The 22,283-nt window shown below is 48.8% G+C and overlaps 1 protein-coding gene across 1 annotated transcript in view; it reads left to right on the forward strand.

Moving 5' to 3' along the window:
• Positions 1-238: 238 nt before the first annotated feature.
• The window catches only part of VAPB (VAMP associated protein B and C), a 52,325-nt gene continuing 30,280 nt past the window's right edge, over positions 239-22,283 (forward strand). The window contains exon 1 of the mRNA XM_060621086.3: positions 239-541. Within this exon, the coding sequence (XP_060477069.1) occupies positions 484-541 (58 nt within the window). The 5' untranslated portion in view covers positions 239-483. The remainder of the gene's footprint in view (positions 542-22,283) is intronic.

A 22,283-nucleotide genomic window follows, 5' to 3' on the forward strand; every position in this document is an offset into this window, starting at 1 on the left:
TCCCACGTGTCCCGAATAAACAACCTCCGGGACGACTGTTCTCAGGGCTGAGCGGCCCGGCCCGGCCCCGCCTCCAGACCTGCACGAGGCCCCGCCCCCTGCCTCCCGGTGGCCCCGCCCCGCGGCCAACGCCGCGCCTGCGCACAACCCCGGGAGGGGCCCCGCGCGCGCAGCTTCCCGCCGCCCGAGCGCGCGCAGGGCCGAACCGGCCAGCCCGCTGCGTGCCTGCGTGCGTGCGTCGCTGCGTGCGTGCGTGCGTGCCGTGCGCTCGCCGGGCACCGCGGCCTCGCCCTCGCCCTCCGCCCCTGCGCCTGCACCGCGTAGGCCGCCCCCCCCCCCCCGCGCGCACCCCGTGGACGACCCCCGCCCGCATCCCGGCCGGCCCCCCCTTTCCAAATTTAAAGGGGGCGCAGCATTAAGGCCTCCCGCCTCAGGTGACCTCTTAGGGGTCTCCCCGCCAGAGGTGCCCCGCCGCTGAGGAACATGGCGAAGGTGGAGCAGGTCCTGAGCCTCGAGCCGCAGCACGAGCTCAAATTCCGAGGTAAGCCGGAGGCCCGCCATGTTCGGCCGCGGGCCCGGCCCCGCCGCCCCGCGCCCCCGCCCGCAGGCCCCGGCGGCGCGGCGGTGACGTGGGTCCCCGCGCGGCCCGCGGTCCCCGCCCCGCCCGACGGCGCGTCCGCCCCGCGCACCGAGCCCGTCGGGCAGCCGGGGCCTCCCCGTGCACGCCGTCCGGTCAGGGGCTCTTCCGGCCGAGGGTCAGCTGTTCCCCCCCCCCCCCCCCCCACACACACACCCCTCCCGCGGGGCCGACCTGCCCGGGGTTCGCCCACCTGTCGCCGCCCCCGAGAGGCCCGCTCCGACGCCCCCCTTCCCCCGCCCCGCGGCGGACACCTGCAGCCGTTCCCCGTCACACCCCTGCTCCGCGTCTGCACGGCGCTCACACCATCTCCGAGGGCAGTTTTACGCACTCGTGTGCTGCGTTCCCACGCTAGAAGGGAAACTCCATGAGGACAGGACTTGGCCGTTTCTCCGCTGCGTGCCCGGCGCTCGTCGGGAGCCCGGGGGACAGGGACGTCTGCTGCGCAAATGAATGAAAAGCCCCTCGGCGGTTCTGATGGGACGTGGCCCAGCTTGCCTGCCTCTGCCTTCCTCGTGCCCGGGGCTCACGTCCGTGCAGCGGGGGGTGGGGGGCAGGGGCGAGCCGGAGGAAGCCTAGTGCGCCACGTGTGCCTGTGGCCAACCGGGGCCCTTTGGATCGCCAGGCTTCACGCCGCCCGTGTGTTTTCTCCACTGCAGTGTAAGCGTCGTGGGGCAGAGGGGGCCGCGTCAGGCTTGCCCGTTCCTACTTTTCAGAGGTGTTGAGTAAACCGTGTGTGCTCGCTCCGTGCTGAGCCCCGGAGAGACCAGGAATGGACCGCAGACAGGTCCCGAGCTGTCATAGTGCTTACCTTCTCGCGAGGGGAGACGAAGCCGCAAAGCAAAACTCTTTTCAGGTAGTGCTGAGGTCTGGGAAGGAGATCCAGCGGGTGATACGGGGAGAGGACACCTTGTGCGGGGTGGCGAGGGCGCGGCTGGAGCGCCAGCACTCGGCCCGCGGTCGGAGCTCAGGCGGAGTTTGTGGAGCCAATGCTGACCGGAGGCACCCTGCTTCCTGTGCGTTGGCAGGAGGTAGTTTAGGGTCACTCTGACTTACCCAGAGAGACCCTGTTGGCATGTGACACATGTGAACTCAGACTTCAGAGCTTAGACTCTTTTCTTGATTGATTGATTGATTTATTATTTATTATTTATTTATCTAGAGGGAGAGCACGCAGGGGAGGGGCAAAGAGAGAGAGAGAGCATTCCAAGCAGGCTTCGCACTGCCAGCGCAGAGCCCGACGTGGGGCTCGAACCCACAAACCATGAGATGACCTGAGTGGAAATCAAGAGTTGGACCCTTACCCAGCTGAGCCACCCCGGTGCCCCCCAGAGCTCACAGTCCTTCACGATTATGCTGTCTGACCCCTGGGAAATACTCCCGAACTGTGGCTGTCACTTTGCCTCCCAAAATAACAATCGGAAACGATTCTAAATGTGTAAAGAACCGAAGGGTTTCCGGCTGAAAAGAACATCAGACAAAAACAAAAAAGCCCCACGAACCCAACGTGGATTGCCCTTCGGTGACAGTGCTTCGGCTTGCGTGGTGTTCTCCCGGCCTCATTCTAGAGCAGCCAGGCTGGGAAGGGAACCCGAGTAGCTACAGTGAATGTGGAGGGCGACGGTTTCCACTTGAATTGTCTGAGGTTCTGTACCCCAGAAGCAGGGGCTGGCTACTCCTGAGTATTGGCCCTTTGATTCATCTTGTTCACACACGTTTACTGAGTGCCTGTTCCACGTGTCAGAAACCAGGGGAGATGAGTCACCTTCTCCCTCAGCCCCTCACTCCAGGACTTAAGGGAAGGGGGCAGATGACAGAATCAACCAGGACAGTGCCATGATCTCAGGTGATCGTAGAGCTCCGAGAGCACCAGGGAGGTCCGCTCCTGAACAAGATGTCATTTGAGCTGAGTTGAAAGGTCAGCTGGAAGCAAACTAGAGGAAGAAATGGGTGGGGAGTGTGTCAGGCAGAGGGAATGCCATGTCTGGAGGCAGGAAGGCCGAGTGAGCCCCTTTGGGGTGCCACTGGTAGTTCTGAGTGACAGCAGCAAGCGGCATTCGCTGGGGTTGCAGGGCAAGGTAGGGCATGAGGCTAGCTAGGAGACAGGAGTAAGGCTCAAGGCCTGTGCGCAGACACAGCCAGGATCCAAATTCAAATTCTGTTGCTTCTCCTTAGGTAGTCCCTTGATTGATTCCCACCCCCCGAACCTGCCCCCGGTACATAACACTCCTGTAATGTTGTGTCATGGAAAGAGGCACTGATTTGAGAAAATTGAAGTTTTTGTTCTGGTTCTTTCACTTAAAGATGTTTGATATTGGGCTGGCAACTTCACTGCACGAAGTCTGGGGTGAACTCAGTCCGTGGGATGGAACTCACATCTACCTAGCCTCCCGTAGAAAGTTTTGTTGTTGCTTTGGAGTGATGTTATGGCTGTTCAGCAGCTTTGTAAATGCACAGTATTTTACAGAGCTTGGTGGTTGTATTTAGACAACTGGTTTCATCATTTCAACTTCTTTACCTGCGAGGTGTAGCTAGAGAAACAATGACCCTTCTGGCCCTAGGTTGGCCAAAGTCATGATGGCCAAAGTCACTGGATATTTGTGCTAGGAGAGTGGTCCAAGAAAAGTCAGGGTGTCAGATTGTTGAAAAAGCTGTTGGCTCATGACTTCAGAAAAGGCCATCTGCAGGCATATGTAGATACTGCTTTATGAGATTGGTTTATTTGCTTTAAGCTGAGGGCTAAGACAATTTAGAATAGAGACTCTGTCCTCTGGCTTGCTGTATACAGTTCATTCATTCCAGGATGAGAATTGCCACTTTTAACAGATGTCTTCCAAGTTACTTAGGGTAGGACTCTGACTTCAGGTGGTTTACTTCGATGACTCAAACCTGCAAGCTCACTTAATAAGGCATTAATTAAAATGCCTAAAATAACACAAATTATCATCCAAAGGAAAACAGTTAATTATCTTTTATTTTTATTTTTTTAAAGTTTATTTTGAGAGCGACAAGGAGAGAGACCAGGCATGGGAGAGCAGGGGAGGGGCAGAGAGAGAGGGAGAACGAGAATCCCAGGCTGTCAGCACAGAGCCCAATGTGGGGTTCACGCCCATGAACTGTGAGATCATGACCTAGGCAGAAACCAAGAGTTGGACGCTTAACTGACTGAGCCATCCAGGTGCCCTAAAAGTTAATTATCTTTTAAAGGAATAAAAGAATCATCTTTTATTTATTTTTTTAAAAATATTTATTTACTTAATTATCTTAGAGAGAACATGTGCACACATGTGCACGAGTGGGGAGGAGCAGAGAGAGGGAGACAGAATCCCAAGCAGGCTCCGTACTGTCAGCACAGAGCCCAGTGTGGGGCTCGAACCCACAAACCATGAGATCATGACCTGAGCCGAAATTGGGAGTCTGACACCTAACCAGCTGAGCCACCCAGGTGCCCCAAGAGTCATCTTTTTTTTCTTTTTTTAAATTTTTCATGTTTAGTTTTGAGAGAGAGAGAGCGCAAGCAGAGGAGGGGCAGAGAGAGAGAGGGAGACACAGAATCCAAAGCAGGCTCAAGACTCTGAGCTGTCAACATAGAGTCTGATGCGGGGCTGGAACTCATGAACCGTGAGATTATGACCTGAGCCAAACTTGGAGGCTTTAAGCAACTGAGCCCCCCCAGGAACCATCTTTCAGATTCAGCCTTAGATGATATGGGATTATATATGTTTGAATCTTTTTCATTTTGGACATTTTTTTTCTTTCTTTTTCTTTCTTTTCTTTTTTTTTTTTTTTCTTGAGTTTGAGAGGGGTGTGTGTGTGTGTGTAGGGGAGGAGCAGAGAGGGAGAATCCCAAGCAGGCTCCAAGTTGCCCGTGCAGAGCCTGATGTGGGGCTTGAACTCAAGAACTGTGAGATGATGACCTGAGCTAAAACCAAGAGTTGGACGCTGAACCGACTGAGCCATCCAGGAGCCCCACATCTCGGACATCTGTGTGATTATGTTGAAGTTAAGGATGTTACAGAGGAAAAGAGCATAGACTTATGTGACTTCTTGTTCAGACTTCCAGAAAGTGCCGGGCTGCCGGTGTTAAGTATTAGAAGGAGAAGGACTGCAGGCTTCCTGGAAGAAGCGTGGCACCGTGACATCTGCCGTGTTGAAATAGTAGAGGCTCATTTGGACTGGAGGACCTTTCTGAAAGAGTTGAGGGTCTTCGGAAACCTGTCAAGTGTGTGCTTTGCATCGTGGCTCTTTCTGTTGATCTCATTTCTTTCAAGGCCTAACTACTTTCCTGTGCGGCTCCCAACTCTGAGGTCCCACTCGTTGCCCAGCTCAGAGGCAGCTTTCTGAACAAGTCACTTTCAGGGCGTTTTGGTCTCTTATTTTCTTTCTGTTCTCTATCCCCTTCTATCGGATTCCGTCTGCGGTAAATAGTACGTCTTGTGTTTTTTTGGTCATTGTCCAGGACTCTTAATCCTTCACATCCTAGCCCATGATACCGTCACATGAGAGTGGTCTGTTAACCGTCCTCATGGGTGATTAGTTAAGGTTTAAACCCTCTGTGGATCTTTGCTTTAGTCTGAGACTAAACCCCTGGCCTTCAAGAAGTCTCGCTGTTGGTCAGTAGGGATGGTGCCAGTAGACTGGTTGGTTAATTACCACCTTGGGGAGAAAACAGGAACCTGGGCACAGTGGATGGAAGATAGGTTCGGGAGCCTGTCTTTTGTGTGAAGAAAGCATGCTGGGAATCACTAGTCCATCCCCTTAAGTTAATGTGTAATTCAATATTGTTTAGGAAGCCAAAAAATACAAAACCTTGTAGATATAGTCAGTTCGATGCAGTAATTATCTTTCAGATGCTAAGTACAACATTAGTTCTTTTGCTTTAGTATAGCACTGATTTCCTTAACATTTCTTGATCACGTAGAACAGACTGTGTTTTACAGCACAACAAAATGTCAGCAGTGTGCTTAAGATTCTTTATGGTCGTGGTTTCAATCCATCCTGAATAGATTATCTTCATTTATTTAATTATTAACCAGCTTGCTCATCAAAAGCAAGTGGCATTAAACTTACTAAGCTTTAATCAAACTTAAGTCTTCTTAGATTGTACTATTTACTTCTGACTTTATGTTCCTGGGGAAAAATGTGAACCAGAAGTTAACTTTCTTTTATTCGCTTACTTACCGTCTTCGTGGTTAACTCCTTAAGTGGAAAAAATGGGTAGACTTGGCCATGTCCTCGTATCTGGAAAATGGTGATAGTTCCTAGATGTGTGTGGTTGTAACTTGCATCATAGTTATCTTCATAATTACCTGGTAGCTTTGCATCTGTGTGTGGATTTATTAAAATAATTAGTCTGAGCTGATGCTTATTAAAGACATGAAATCTTAAACATTATTGTCACTGTCTGTTATTTATTACAATGGGATAGCGTCTTTTTTTCTAATGCTGAGGACAAAATACTGAGAACTTTGACCCTGCGATAGGACCACTGCGTAGTTGAAAATTAGGGGAAGAGTCAAGGGAGTAAACTATGTTGGTTACTCCTGGTAACTCCATGCAAACCATAATAAACTGCACATAACTCCATGGATACTCCATGTAACTCCATGTAAACTATGTTGGTACTCCCCTGAGGCTCGGTTTTTAAAATCTGAAACTTGAATTTTTACATAAGGAATCATCTCCAAAGAGCGCCTCATCCACTCCCCATCTGTACTTGAAAAATTTGCCGTCTGAAGGCTGACCATGATTTGGAACAAATGAGCGCAGCTTTCAGCAAGGTGACAAGAAAGAGTGCTGAGTTCCATTAGTCAAGACAAGGTTGCCATAGAGTGTCTTTAATAAAATAAAATAAAAGCCTTCCGCGCAGTAATTTTGCAGCAGGGATTGTGTTAAAAACAAAGTTACATTATGCTTTCTAGGCTCGCTTCCTCGTTTTCTATCCTTTTAGGCCCCTTTCAGGCTGTCACCAGCATAGCGTATCTGCGCTTGCTTCGGCCCTTGCTCAGTGGCTGTGTGCCTTCTTTGAAGTTTCTACCTGACAGACCTGGGCTGCTGGCTTTACAAAAACAAGAGTCGTTTAAAGAAGCTTTTTTTTTGTTTATGGAAACAAAGTTACCGGACTTGACAGACATTTTAAGATTTTTTTTTTTTTTTAAATCAGCGGGGCATTAAAGTGTCTCTAGAATATCTGTTTTTCAAAATGTTAAATGTGTTAACAGAAGCTGTTGATGTTTAGATACAACTTAAAGTGCTTTAGCGTTTCTTGCCTTGCCTGGGAAAAAAAGTCATTGAGAAAATGGCACGGTTCCGTGGGAAGCACTCCTGAAGTGCTTTCTTTTCATAACGCTTGAGACAGAACTGTAAAGCTGTAGAAACACCACCTTAGAGTTTTCCTTTATCCTCTCAGAGGGTTATCATCAGTCTTTGACTAGTAGGTTAGTTTTCCTTTTCATCGGTGTCAGATAATGTCTTCATCAGACTCTGTGGTTTATGGGCATGTGTCCACGTCCGCGTGGGCAGCCGTGTTGCTGGTGGGTCCACATTGTTGCAGATAACCTGTGATAATGTTTGAGTTTGTATACGGTTGGCAGGTCAGTAGGCTCCTGCAGCGTCAGCCTATCTGGGAAGGGTGGTTAGGGAAATACATATTTGGGGGAGAGATAGAGACTGATGTTTGTGCCTTTTGGATTGTTCTCCAAGGCAACAATGGACCCCGGGACCATTTACCTCCATGTAAATTGCTCGTGATGCGGCTTGGAACCTTTACAACTCTGAGTCGCTTGGATTGTCTAAGGCTTGGAGAGTGCCAGAGAACGGCGGAACGGAAAGCTGAACCTAGCGAGCGTATTTACTTGTAAGGGGCTGAGTGGGCGACTCCCCCTGCTGCCCCTCTGGGTTGGGCGTGGAGTCAAAAGCAGTGGCCGTATGCGGATGTTCATTTGGAAGAGCAAAGGTGGGGGAAGGACGAACATTTCTGGAAGGTGGATGTTTAATTTCCAGGAAATAGTGCACAGAGTGTAAGGACTGTCCATAGATGCTTTCTGTTTTCTATCTTGTTTAACCCGCGCCACAGTCCCGTGAGGTCAGTTACTCGGTGGTTAGACAGCGGGCCCCTGAAGGAGGCTGCGGTGGTAAATGGTGGTGCAGGGATTTCACCCTGGCGTGCCTGGCGCTAAAGCCCGTTTCTTTTCGGTACGTCCCCGTCAGCTCTTTAGAACGAACTCATAAAGGGATTCGTTCCTGGGGGAGGAATGCAGAGGATTCATAACCGTTAAGGAAGTGTTAGTAGCTGTCAGGATAATTTCTTAAGAACGTTAATTAATTAAAAATTATTCTTCGTGGAGTTTTTTATGGAGGATTCTGGACCGTACTTTTTATTTAAAAAGTTCATGTCGATGACTGTGTAGCATTCTTTGGTTTACCTTGTGAATATTCACTTTTTATATCAGATCTCGATGGTACTTAATGATTCTGTGTATGTAGAAAACATTAGCTTTCGAGTAATTTGCAGCTGTGTTATTGAGTCTTTGGATGGTAGTGTGAAATGTGTGCGTGATAGGGAAGTCACAGGTTTGCAGTTTTGCGAAGTGGCTTCATAGAAGGTAAGATAGGAATATCTAACATAAATGACCCTTCAGGTGCCACCTTCGGCTCTGCTGGTGGGGCTATAAACCCTTTAGTCCCGATGCTCCTGCTAGGCCCCTGCCTTCAGCCGGAAGCGAAAAGGTAAGTTAATAGATAACCAGAGGTTTCTCGACTGCCGAAAGCGACTGCTTCACGGGGTATAGTAACAGAAAGTGCTGTTTTATTCTGTACGAGGTGTGCTTTGGGAAGCCTCGCTCCCCCGCGTGATGACCTACACGCAGACACGTCCAGCTGGAGAGGGTTTGGAGACCTGCACGGATATGATGATTGTGTGCGTAACAGACGATCGTCCAGTTGTGAATATTTTGGGTGTCTTCCTTTTCCACAGCTCATCCTTTGAGGTTTTCTTCATGGACAGACCACGCCTTCTTGTCTGGTGGAAGGAACAGAACATGGCTGATGGAGGGTGGGTTCCACCACCACATAGTGAAAGCTTCCTGTGGACCAGGCATTGGGTCGGGGACTGAGGAGTCCTGGCTCACAAGGTTCCCAGCCTGTAGGTGGTAGAGGGCAGGGCAGACCCTGGAGACCGCGCACTTACGGGCCGTCTCCACCTGGGAGCTTAGACGAAGCTGTGCGGGTTCCTCTTTGGGGTTTCGATCTCACAGGGAAGGGGGCATCTGAGATTTGTGACTTGGTGGGCTCTTACTGTGTGCGAGGCATTTTTCTGTACCTGCTCATTCATGTAGTTCTTACAACAGCTTAGGAAGTGGAAACGGTTAGGATGTTCAGGTTCAGGAACCTGAATTAGGGGTGGAGCTGGGATTTGAACGAGATCTGCCCGCAAAGCCCGTGTCCTTTATCCTTATGTTGGCTGTATCTGTTCCCTTCGCGACCAGTGGGCGTGTGGCTGAGTAGGAAGGCCCTAGGTTTTCTTACTTATTATGTTGTTAGGAAGATGAAAGGGGGTCTGGAAGTAGGACAGTGGGCCTCGAGAAGGAGAATTGAAAGAGAAACGAGAGAAAAAGAAAGGAAAGGTGCTTCCTTGTAATCTCGGCCCGTAATGGCCTCCTTGCATGCTGACATGAAGCGCAGAGTTGTTCTGGAACCTTGGAGTGCCTGACTGACGTTAAACATACCTTTCTTCCAGTTCTCTTCTCCCCTAAGAACTCACGTTCTAACTCGATCACTTCTGACCGTGTCATTAATGTGTTAGCGTTAAAAATTGTGTCCTGGTATTATCACCGCATCTTCCCTTCTGCCACCCGTCGGCCTACGTGGAGCCCTTTATTTTCTAGTGCCTGCGACCCCCGTATGATTGTCGCTTAGCTGCTACTATTTTCCTTCGGTTGCATCATTCAGCAGCTATGGTAGAGTAGAAAAAAAGGGAAGGAAAGGAATGGTACCTGCCTGAGAAGTCAGTATCATCATCATCTCCGGTTTAGAAGTGAGAGGACCTAGGCCTGGACTCTGAAGAGGTGTAATTTGCACCAGAGTCTCTCAGCGGCACAACGTGTGTGTTTTGTATTACGAAGGGAGGCTTTGTTGCCTCTGGCGCTCTCACTTGGGAGACCCTCCGCTAATCTCACTGGCTTTGATTTCCTCTTCTGTTGGATGAGGGGGCTTGACCTGAACATCACTGGCTGTTCCATCCAGCTCTAGCCTTGAGAACGGGACATTCGAGTCTATTTTAGCTGAAGCAGAAAGATGGAAAGCCCCTTGAGGGCAGAAACTGGGGCTTGTGTCTCCCATAGAACCTACTCGTGCCTTAGTGGGCGCCCGGGTATTTAATTAACAAACCCTCTTGGTCCTGTTTAAAAGTTCAGTCAGTGTCAGGATTCTGTCAACCTTTCCTGAGTATTCTTAGACCTTTTCTCATCTAGCTTTTTTCTGCATCTCCTCAGATGGCACAGATTGTATATCATTTGCATATTTTATGTCTTACCCTTGGGTGCTTCATTTTCTAACTGCTTTATTTTCTCTTCTAGAATGCAAACTCCTGTAGGTTTTGTTTCTTTAGTTTTTCCAGCAATGACTAATAGAATATGCCTTCTTTTTTTCCAGGTACTTTTTAAGACCCTCACCTTTCCTTTTTTGTTTGTTTTTTTTGTTTTGTTTTGTTTTCTTTTTTTTTTTTTATGGAGCAGTTTTAGATTCCCGGTAAAGGTAACAGGAAGGTACAGAGATTTTGTATATACCCTTTGTTCCCACAGGCATAGCCTCCCCCGTTACCAACACCGCCCATGGGAGTAGCACATTTGTCACAATTTATGAACCTACACGGCTACATCATAATCACCTAAAGTCCATAGCTTGTATTATGGTTCACACTTTGGGTTTGGACAACGTATAATGATACGTATCTACCGTAATAATATTATGAAGAGTAATTTCATTGCCCTAAAAATCCTGTTTTCAACCTACTCATCCCTCTCTTCTCTCCAGCCCCTGGCAACTACTGATCTTTTTACTGTCTCCATAGTTTTATCTTTTTCAGAATATCGTGGAGTTGGAATCATGGAATATGTAGCTTTTTAGATTGATTTCTCTCACTTAGTAATGAATATATTCTTTTCCTATGGTTTTCTTCCACTAACCCCAAATAAAGGACACAACCCTGGACATGGTCATCTTTTTAGTATTCGGTAGGACCGTTTGAAATAGAAGCATACATAAGACTAGAAAGAGAGATTTGCTGAAAAACCAAAGGTTTGTCCTTGTGGAGGCTTATTTGAATTCTCATTCTGTTGGTTGAATTGATTTGTTGGCATATAAATGTATCCTGATGGACTGCTCTGAAAATCTAAGTCCATGCTTTTTGACCTTTTTAAAGTCAGACGCTGCTTTACTAATTGGATGAAGGAAAGCCATGAATCACTCCTTAGAGAATCTGCAGGTGTATTCATTCAGAACTTCTCGTGTAATTTGGGGACAGAAGGATCGCAGTTCCCGTGGGTGTCTCGTTGACCTCCGGTGTCAGAGAATGGCGAAGGGGGAGAAACGTGCGAGGTGGTCTGGAGAAGTCCCGAGGAACTTCGTCAGTTCATTTGGGTCTTTTTGTTTTCTCCTCTCGTTATTTTTTTAAACGAACGCGTCTGCTGCCTTTCTCCCGCAGAGATAGTTTCTGTCTTTCTTTACTGTCCGACGCTGAGCGCGGTGCTGGGTGCTGGCGGCTTAGTCATTTGCGGTGCGCACCTGAGCGTCGTCTCGTCCACCTCGGTCTCGGTTGCCCTCCCTTACTTGTTCCCCCTTCCCGTTCCTTCTTTTCCTCACAAGCTCCTGGATGTCGCGGTCCTGATGGCCGTTTCCCCGGCACCCGGGCGCCCCCCTGTTGCTGCCTCAGCACGCGCCCCTCTGCTCCCGAGCCCTGCTTCCGTCCCCAGCCTCGAACCCGCGGGCTTCTCCCGCCCAGGGGCCCACTTTTGCCCGCTCCCCCTGGGGTCCTGCTGCGAAGGCTCAGGGCGACAGGCGTTCTCCGCCTCTTGTCGCTTTTCCTTCTCAGCGTCCCGCACCGTCCTCCCTCGTCCCCGCTGGGGAGGTCTTCCTTGGCACTTGCGGGCGACCCGGTGACCGCCAGAGGACCGCAGGCCTGACCCGAGCCCGCACGCGGGGCCGCGGGGGCGGGGGGCGCAGTAGGTGCCGGGCCGCACCCCTCGCCCCCTCGTCTTTTTCTCTTCACGGCTCCTCGTCCCGCAGAGACCGCTGTGTGAGCGGGGCCCGCGTCCGCGCGGTTGACCAGTTCGGTGACTCAGGAAGCCCGCGACTCAGATCTGCCCCTTCTTCCTTGTTCCTCCGTGGCCGCCTCGCTTCCCCCGGGTGGCTGTCGTACCTCTTCGCTGGCCTTCCCGTCCGAGTCCTCCGTCTTGTCTCCGTCCTGGTGACGCTTTCACGTGCGCAGGTGCGGCTCGTCTCTGGCTTGCCTGAAATCATCGAACGTCTCCCCGTCGTCCAAAGAGTGAAGCGTACGTTTTTTAACAAGACCCGGAAAATGGTCCGTGCCGGTCGCCCTTGGTCTCCGGCGTCTTCTCTCCTCCACTCGGGTGCCAGCCGCTCCTTCTCCCCGGTGCTGGGGCTCTGCAGAGGTTGTCTCCGCCACGCAGAATGGGTCCATTCCTCCCCCTGTGTCGCTGCTCCCTGCCACGTACCTCAGGGCTCGACACGGCTTCCGTCCTTGAGGTTGCTTTCCTGTCGCCCTCGCCACTCACGCTGTCCTGTGTCCTGTGCTCCCACACTTCCATAGTAAGGAGTGTTTGGTTTCTCGACCCCCTTCCTCGTTGGCTTACAAGCCCTTTGTGTTTCGTCCCCAGACGCCGGTGCCCTGCACGGTGCACGGCCCGGGGCAGGCTCTCCAGGCGTTCGTTGATGGTGTCTGGGCTTAAGAATATTGAGAAAGGGGAGCAGGGAGAGGAGAAGACCTTCTGCGGGGAAGGATGGGGAGGTCCACCCATCAGCCAGGCTAGCCGGGAGCAGCTGGGCCGTGTGGACCCCGTGCCCTCCGCTCAGAAATATTTAAGGTTTCCTACCGTGCTGGCCTTCCGCCGTCTGCACGCTTCTCTTCCCACCCGTCCTCCCCGCCCTTTCAGAGTCAGAACTGCTCCCTCACCCTGTATCCCTTACCCGCTGCTTTCCCGTCGCAGATGGTATCTTGCTCGGTTAGCCAGCCCGTTCTGGTGTCTCACGCTTGTCCTCTACTTACCTCCTGCCCGGTGCCTGCAGACGTGCTTCCGTTGCCCTTCCTGAAAAGAAGTCGCGGACCCCAGGTCTTCCCCTGCGTACGCGGACGCCCAGTCTTCCGTCACAACTAAACTTCTGGAAACACTGACTCTCGGTCACTGGCTTACGCCTTCACTTCCCTGTCGGTTCTCAGGCCTCACCGCTCCACTGAAACCTCCCGTGCTTCACCGGGTTTCTCTCTGCGACATTTATCTTTGACTTTTCCCGTGAACTGCCCACCTCTTCGTCGTTTCTTTTAACAGCGCCTTCGGCTGTCCCTTCTGCACAGAAAACTTCCAAATTTGTATCTCCAAGCAGGTCTCTTGATCTCTGGGGTGTGCCTCCTGCCATCCCTGCCTGTCTGGTTGTCATGCAAGTGCCCAGACTCCACGTATCCCGCGCTCTGCGTGCAGAGTTCACCCACGTGTTCCCGTCCAGCGGGCCTTCCGCGTCTTGGGAATGGCCCCTACAGTCTGCTGGGTGATCCACAAGTCCCAAACTCCTGTCGCCCCGAGGCTCCACCTCGACACCCGCTCAAGCCGTCGTATTCAGCACCACGTGCCCCCCTTTGCTCCTTCGATCTCCACTGCCACATCCTGAGGATAGGCCCCTTCCCTTCCGGATTATTCCCCCTGTCCCAGCTCCGTTCCTGATTCTCCCTACTTCCTTCACCCTTCAAACTATCCTGTATACAGTTTTCAGAGTTATTTTTCTAAAATTGAAATTTGATCGTGTCATTTCTTTATTTTAAAGCGTTCATTGGCTCCCTAGATCACAGGGGTTAGTGTTCAGAATTCCTAGGCCAGGATCAAAGCCTTTCAAAATTGGGCTTTCGTTTTCCTTTTTTTGAACAGTGTCAGCTTTTATTTTCCATGTTAACAACTATAGTATTTATATGCTGTTCAGAATAAGAAGCCCTCAGACACGCACACGCACACATGCGCTCACACTCATATACATAGTCAAATATGTGCAAATACATGCCTTCTTATTTCTGGTTTATACTAAGTGCTGTAGAGGCAATGGAAACTTTCAGAGCCCCTGTCAGAAAAGAGAAGTCCATTTTTTCTTCACACTTACCTTCCTAGAATTATTTTTTTTTAATTTTTTATTAAAAAATTTTTTTTAATGTTTATTTATTTTTGAGAGAGAGAGACACAGAGTCTATCTGTGGGGGAGGGGGAGAGAGAAGGGGAGACACAGAATCCGAAGAAGGCTCCAGCCCCCAAGCTTCCAGCACAGAGCCCAGCACGGGGCTCGAACTCATATACTGTGAGATCATGACCTGAACTGAAGTTGGACATTCAAGCAACTGAGCCACCCAGGCGCCCCCCCCCCCCCCCCCCCGGAATTATTTTAATATTCTTCCTTTCATTTCCTCATGCAGAGCTCATTGTCATACTTGCATAGGGTTAAGGTAATTAGTTTTTACAGTTTACTTTTACTTAAACTGTAAGGTTTTTTTATTTTTTTAAGTTTATTTATGTTGCGATTTAGAGAGAGATTGAGCGGGGGTGGGGGGTGGGGAGCGAGAGCGAGAGAGAGCGAGAGAATCCCAAGCTGGCTCTGTGCTGTCAGCAAAGAGTCCGGTGCGGGGACTCAGTTCCACGAACCATGAGACCAGGTCCTGAGCCGAGACTGAGAGCTGGAAGCTCAACCGACTGAACCACCCAGGTGCCCTGAACTGTAAACTTTTTAAAGAGCATGTGTCGGCTTCATCCACTTCCCTCGTGCCGCCTCGGCCGTGACCCTCCGTTTTCCTCCGTAAAGACCCCACTTCAGTCACTTCACACTGCTTTCGCCAGGGCTTTCCTCCAGCCCCGAAAGCGTGTCGGTTCATCTTTTCAGACTCCAGCCCTTCCCTCGGCGTTCAGCCCCCCACTCTCCCCACCCTCCTGTGTTTCCGTAAAATGTTACGTATTACCTTTAATATAGCATTCAGCGCAGCGAGTGGTGATATAAAACCCTTGAGTTAAAAGAGTGTGAACTCTGGGGCCAAACTGCTTGGATGTGAATGGGTCATAAGATCTTTGGTAAAGTGTTTAACTTCCCTGTGCCTCATATTCTTCACTATGGGGCATGTTAGGATTAAATGAGTTAATACAGGTGAAGTGTTTAAAATAGACCTGGCACGTAGATACATTCATTTATGTATGTATGTATGTACGTTTATTTTTGAGAGAGAGTGCACGCGAGTGTTTCTGCAAGTGGGGGAGGGGCAGAGAGGGGGGACAGAGGATCGGAAGCAGGCTCTGCACTGACAGCAGCCAGCCCGATGTGGGGCTTGAACTCATGAACTGCGAGGTCATGACCTGAGCCAAAGTTGGACGCTCGACTGAGCCACCCAGGTGCCCCTATTCATTTTTCAGAAGATTTCCTATCTTAGTTTTTTAATATTATCTCTACCCACAACACGGGGCTTGACTTACAACCCCGAGGTCCAAGAGTCGCATGCTCTACTGACGAGCCAGCCAGGCATCCCAGACCTGGCACGACTGAATGTTAACTGGTGCCTGATCATTTCTTCCCCCTCCCCCTGCAGATATATTGCCCTAGAGCCTCAGTCCCACATTCCGGTTTCCTAATTCTGGATGGGTCCTGGAATGGTCCTCCCAGCATGCTTCAGGTCTCCCCGGGCTTCGGGTAGGAGCAGCAGAGCCATGTCTGTGGCTGGGGGCTTAGCACAGCTGCCAGGTGGTTCATTCATCAGTTCCTGTTTGAATGCCTGTAACGTGCTAAGTATCGTTCTGGATACTTGAGAGACCAAGGTGAAAAACTGACAAACCCTTGCCTTAGTGAGCTCATCTTCCAGTAGGGACGAGGGGCACTAAATAAATACACAAACAGGAAATGTGTATAACTTGGTGCCAGATAATAGTAGCCGCTGAGTGGGGCAGTGGGAAGGGAGGTGTTGTGCACAGGTCAAAGGGGTTTGGCAGTGGGTTTTCTTTTCAAGAGGCTGACTGGAGGGGCGCCTGGGTGGCTCAGTCGGTGAAACATCTGACTTTGGCTCAGGTCGTAATCTCATGGCTTGTGAGTTCGAGCCCCTTGTTGGGCTCTATGTTGACGGCTCGGAGCCTGGAGCCTGCTTCAGATTCTCTGTCTCCCTCTCTCTCTGCCCTTCCCTGATCATGCTCTGTCTCTCTCTCCTTCAAAAATAAATAAACATTAAAAAAAAAGAAAGAAAGAAACAGAAAGAGAAGGAAAGAAAGAAAGAGAGAGAGAGAAGGAAGGAAAGAAGGAAAGCAAGCAAGCAAGCAGTGACTGGAGAAGGCTGTGTTCCTGAGAAGGTGATATTTGAGCTGAGACCTGTTGGAAATGAGTGTGCAAGCCATACACACATCTGAGGGAAGAGCATTCCAGACAGGCAAGGGCAGGGGCAAGTGCAGGGCCCCAGAAGGCACCGAGCTTGGAGTGTTCAAGGAGCAGGAAGCTCAGGTGCCCGCAGAAAAGGAGTTCTCTAGTGGACAGTAGAGGAGGGGCTCAGAGAGGAAGGAGGAGCCCTCTGGTAGGCCAGCCACAGCAGGGATTTGGGATTTCGTTGTGAGTGCTCGAGACACCATGGAGGGTTCTGAGCAAGAGTCTGATTTCCTCTCCTCTCCTCTCCTCTCCTCTCCTCTCCTCTCCTCTCCTCTCCTCTCCTCTCCTCTCCTCTCCTCTCCCCTCCCCTCCCCTCCCCTCCCCTCCCCTCCCCTCCCCTCCCCATTTATTTAATGTATTACGATTTTAAGTAATCTACACCCCACGCGGAGCTCGAACTTACAACCCCAAGATCAGGGGTTGCATGCTCTACTGTCTGAACCAGCAGGCTCCCCTGGAGTCTGTGTTTAAATGGCCACGGCGTGGGGTGGGGAGAGTGGGCTCTGAGAGACGGGAGGTGTGTGGGTGATGGCGTGTACGGAAGCCGTAAGGCTACTACAATAACCCAGGCCAGGTGTACAAGACGGACTGTGGCCAGGACCAGGGAGGGCGGCGGCCGTGGAGACAATGTGGTGACAGGTGCTCGCGTTCCAGATGTGCGTCGTAGGTAGACCTGGCTGATGGGTTTCGTGCAGAGTGGAGCGTGGAGGAGAGGGAACTAAGATCCCTGCTTTTGGCCCGAGTATTTTGGCGAGGGGTGGTTCCTTTTCCTGAGATGGGGCAGCAGTGGGTTTGGGGCAGGGGAGTGGGACTCCAGAGGGTGGTTGGTGCCTGATAAACTTCAGATGCTTGGCGCACCTGCAGGCCAACATCCAGGGAGAGGAGCGGGCTGTGGATAGAAATTCAGCAGTCCTTAGCTTATTGTCAGGATGTGGTATCGGAAGGAATCCTTGGTTTTCCAGTTGAGAGATTAGGTAAGCCTTTCCAAAAGAGGAGGCATTTGAGCGATACTTTGAAGGGTAAGTATGATTCCTAAAGGCAGAGAAAGGGCGAAGTAGATATTTGTTATCCAAGCCTCACAGCCTTTTCCCCTGGTCTCTGCTTGAATCTGTTTAAGAAGCTGCTGACCTGGTTGGTAATCTCTTTCCTGGGGTCTCCTCTTAGGTTCTCTGTTGAAGAGGAAACCAGAGCAGATGGCACACTGACTGACAGAGCACGTTCTGCTCTCTCATTGTTCACCAACTGAAAATGCAAGGTGGACCGCGGGGGCGCAGAACGCCGCACAGGCTTTGCTTCACCCCTCCGTGTGTCTGCTGCCAACGGGGATGTGTTCGTTGTGGTGTGGAAGCCTTTCATGTGCTGTCATCTTCGCTAAAGATTGGACACTTCGGGGGAGTTTTTACTTGTGTTGGTATCTTACCCACTCGACTTGAACTGTTAATTTACATTTTTTTTTAATGCTTATTTATTTTTGAGAGAGAGAAAGAGCACGAGCGGGGAAGGGGCAGGGAAAGAGGGAGACCTAGAATCGGAAGCAGGGTCCAGGCTCTGAGCTGTCAGCACGGAGCCCGACGTGGGGCTCGAACCCACAAACTGTGAGATCGTGACCTGAGCTGAAGTTGGACGCTCAACCGACTGAGCCCCCCAGGCGCCCCTTGGACTTTTAATTTTTCACTTACTCAAATTAAAACCGCAACTACCACCATGAGAAATTGGGACCCCTTGTTCCCTTACCACTTATGTCCCTCACTTGGGCATAATGTCTGTGTTTTCTTTTTTTCAAGTTTCTTTATTTTGAGAGAATGCTAGTGGGGGAGGGACAAGAGAGAGAATTCCAAATAGGCTCAGTACCATCAGCACAGAGCCCCATCCCACGAACCGTGAGATCACGACCTGAGCCGAAATCAAGAGTCAGATGCTCAACCGACTGAGCCACCCAAGGCGCCCCCATAATGTCTGTCTGGACTCCTATTGCTTTGTGTGAAAAAAATGAGTCACATTTCGCACTCTCCTGTTGAGGTAGAATTTTATTTGGAGTGGCATATTGCTTATCTTCTTATTTTTGAAATCACTGTAATCACAAATTTTGGTCTTCTGGTAGGAGAAAAGTGACTAGATGTTTGTTAGTCAATACATAAAGATTGTGCTTTGAAAAAATTCAGTTAAATTAGACCATTAATGGTCTAAGACACTTTTAGAACTGATACATAAAATTCATACTAGTCAGGTGTGGTGTTATTACCTTAAAATACTCTTCAACTGTCTGCTCTTGTCTTAGTACTGAGTATAGATAGGATTATAAAGCTTCAGCCCTTATGTAATACTTTTAGCTCTTTTTCTATTTAGAAAAAAAAAGTGTTGCATTAACGGAAAGTAGTGATAGTACTTAATCTCTAGATGGGTCAAGGCTTCCAGTCTTCACAGTTCTAATCATAGATTTTGTCAACATTTTAGGTTTGCATCTTTGTCTTGAATTAATGAGACCACTGCTACATTAACCATATTTTTAAATGATAACCTTGATTTTTTTTAAGGTTTACTTATTTTGAGAGAGAGAGAGAGAGTGAGTGAGTGTGTGTGAGGGGCAGAGAGAGAGGGAGAGAGAATCCCAGGCAGGCTCTGTGCTGTGAGCGTGGAGCCTGATGCAGGGCTCGAACCCACAATCTGTGAGATAAGGACCTGAGCCGAAATCAAGAGTCCGATGCTTAACGCCTGAGCCACCCAGGCACCCCTAGCCTTGATTTTTATAAATGACACAAGAATGGCTGTTGACGTAGGTATTTCGGTTTTCAGCAACTCCACAATTCAGGATTCCAGTGTTTTTATATATACAAGGCATTCTGGGCAAGAAGAAAATGATTTCAAACATTGCCTAGATCTGATGTAAACCAAAGGTAGCTTTCTTTATGTGGAGAAAAACTTAAATACAGAAAAACACAGATAATGTAGTAAACAGCCAAATACAGAACAGCAAAATGTTAATAGTCTGTTACAGTTGCTTTAAATCTTCCTTTCTTTAATAAGTAAACTTTACTAAGAATTTGAAGACACTCCTGCGCATTCATGCTCCTCTCTTTTCTTTATTCTCCAGAGGAGTTTGCTGTGAACCGCCTCCATTTTTGTCTGCGTGATTTTCCGTGGCCTCATGGCACAAGTATCACTGAGCGTGCTTTTGAGAACCATCTCCTGTTGAAATACAGGTCTGGTTCATTCTTCTCAGTTGGTGTATAGTATTCCTTCATAAGAATGTAGCGTATTTATTAATGAGTCCTTTGTGTAGTCTGAATAATAACTGGCTATCTTTTAACATCGGCTACAAAGAGTTTTCAGTTTCCTCAGCTGTTCCTTGCTGTCTAGCCGTATGTCTTTTTTGGGTAGCTTTCCTGAGTTTGATCTCAGGCCTTCCACAGTACTTTTCTCTATTGAATTCTCACACTATGGCAGACTGCCTTGCGGTCTCTTTTTCCCACCCATGGAGCTGGTGGCAGACTGACTTTTAGTTCTTTCTGCTCCAGAGGAGCTAGGAAGCTAGTGAGTTGAATAAACAGCCTGAAAGGTTGCTGGAGTCTGTTTCAGTCGGGCTGGCTTCTGGCGTGCCTTTGATGGCATCATTAGTATTCTTGGTGTTGATTTCTCTTGCTCTAATAACGGGTGTGATGTGTTTGTCTCCGGAGGATATTTTATTTTATTTACTTTATGAATGTAAAGGTTAATTTATTAATTTAGAACACTTTGCATTCTAAGGTTTCTTCAGGAAAGGGATGTGTCTATGCAGGGTTCTTTCTGTGTGGTTATTTCAAAATAAGACCTACACAATTAGGCTTTCTGTTGATATGTTGGAATCCAATATCTGCATTAAAAATATATTGGTTGCAAAGCTTTATTTTTGTTTCTGAAGCATTGATTTAATGCGAGAGCTAACAATTCAATCAAGAAAATAGATTAAAAAAACACTTTCTCCCAGTGTCCTTACTGTTGAATTCATAGTTATTTAAGAGCCTACCCTCTTTGAGTATCTGTTACTATGATATCTTTTTTTCATTTTTTTAGAGGGGGTGACTGTAAACAAAATTATCATAGAATAATAATGATGAAAACATTATTGACTCAAGCCAACATTTTTAATACCTTCAACCTGTATGTGAACAGCACAAATTCATCATGACTTCAGATCCCAGTTATGGAGTAGGCATCTGTTTATAGGAAACATGCCAGGATCAGAGTCGAGTTGCCCCTAAGGAAGTCTGGAGTTCATTCATGTTGTACACATTTATTGAACCCCTTTACTACTTGGGATGTCTCTTCTAGGCTCAGGGCATCCGGTGATGAATAGGACAGACACAGCTTCCTCTCACATGGGGGTTTACTCTAGGTAGGAAGCAGTCAGGAGAGGAACAAATGTAACCATCAGGTGACCGGGAACAGCACAGTCCTGTGCTGATGGTGAAAAGGGTGATAGTGCTGGGAAGGGAGCAGCATCCGTCTCGACCTTCATTCACCTGGAGCCTGGTTGTGCATACAGGGGAGGCATGCATGCAGAGTAAACCTTTGCTTAAAATAGCTCGTCTCGGGGCACCTGCATGGCTCCATCGGTTAAATGCCTGACTCTTGATTTCAGCTCGGGTCTGTGGGTTCGAGCCCCACCTGGGGCTCTACACGGACAGTGTGGAGCCTGCTTGGAATTCTCTCTCTCTCACTCTTACTCTCTCTGCCCTGCTTGTGCGCTCTCGCTCTCCCTCTCCCTCTCTGAAATAAATAGATATACTTAAAACAAAGCTAGGGTCATGGTGTGACCGTTCATGCAGAAAATTTACTGAGTATTTTGCTCTGTGTCTGGAAGTATTCTAGATGCTGATCATCAGTAGTGAACAAGAGGGACAGAAATGTCTCTGTTTTCATGGAGTTTCCATTTTGGAAGGGGAAGACTTACATAAACGAGGGAAAAACCACGAGGATCCGTGCACTGCAGATGGTTGGGGAGAGCAGGAAGCAGCAGGGTGCTTTGAGGAAAATACACCGTCAGAGGGTAAAGTTTAAAGACCTCCATAAGATGTCCAACAGACTGTACTTTAGAGTGTCCATTTCTCCCCATTGTGATCTACTTTTCCCAGGCACAGAGTCCATTGTATCGAAACCTCAAGCATGATTTTATTGTCTTAACAAAATCTGTCATCAGTCCTAGGCTTCTGGAGACGGATTATTACCTTCCCAGAAGGTAATCTTTTCAGAGTGGAAGTGAAATATGGCAAGTTGTTTTGGAAGGGTTGAGGAAAGGAGAGATACAGCACCTAAATTGTGTTTGCAAAAATATAAAACAATACAGCTCTTTTTATGCAGAGTGAAAAAAAAGCTGTTTTGGAGCTAATAACTTTAAGTTTGTATCTGGAAAGCTGAGACTTGATAGATTATATATCAGTTTGGTATAGAAGTTATCTGGCAACACATACAGTTTGAATTTCAAAGTATTGTAGCTACATCAGGAACATATTACAAAGGAAGGATGTGTATTTCTAACACCAGAATTTCATGAACTCCAGAAGAAGGAAGAAAAGCAGTTTATTTGCAAAGCAAAGCATCTTTCTTCGTGTATACGTGTGTGTGTATACACACTTTATTCATTTATGTGTATACATGTAACATACATAAATATTTCAAAGTCACGTTAATATTTCATATCAGAAATGTTGGGAGTGCTACCGAAAGTGAACTGATAGAAAGTCCAAGTCCAAATACTTTTTTCCTCTCTCTTGTTTGTTTGTTTGTTTGTTTTTGGAAAAAATAAAAAAACCTTTATTTTTTAAAGCAGTTTCAAGTTCACAGCAAATTTGAGCAGAAGATATAGAGTTCCCATATACCCCTGGCACCACAGGTACCCAGCCTGCTCAACTAGCGGCATCCAGCACACGAGTGATACATTTGTCAAAACTGATAAACTACATTGGCATGTCGTTATCACCCAAAGCCCGTAGTCTCCATCAGGGTCCGG

This window comes from Panthera onca, chromosome A3, assembly GCF_046562875.1.
Source record: "Panthera onca isolate mPanOnc1 chromosome A3, mPanOnc1 haplotype 2, whole genome shotgun sequence".
In the NCBI taxonomy this organism is placed as follows: domain Eukaryota; kingdom Metazoa; phylum Chordata; class Mammalia; order Carnivora; family Felidae; genus Panthera; species Panthera onca.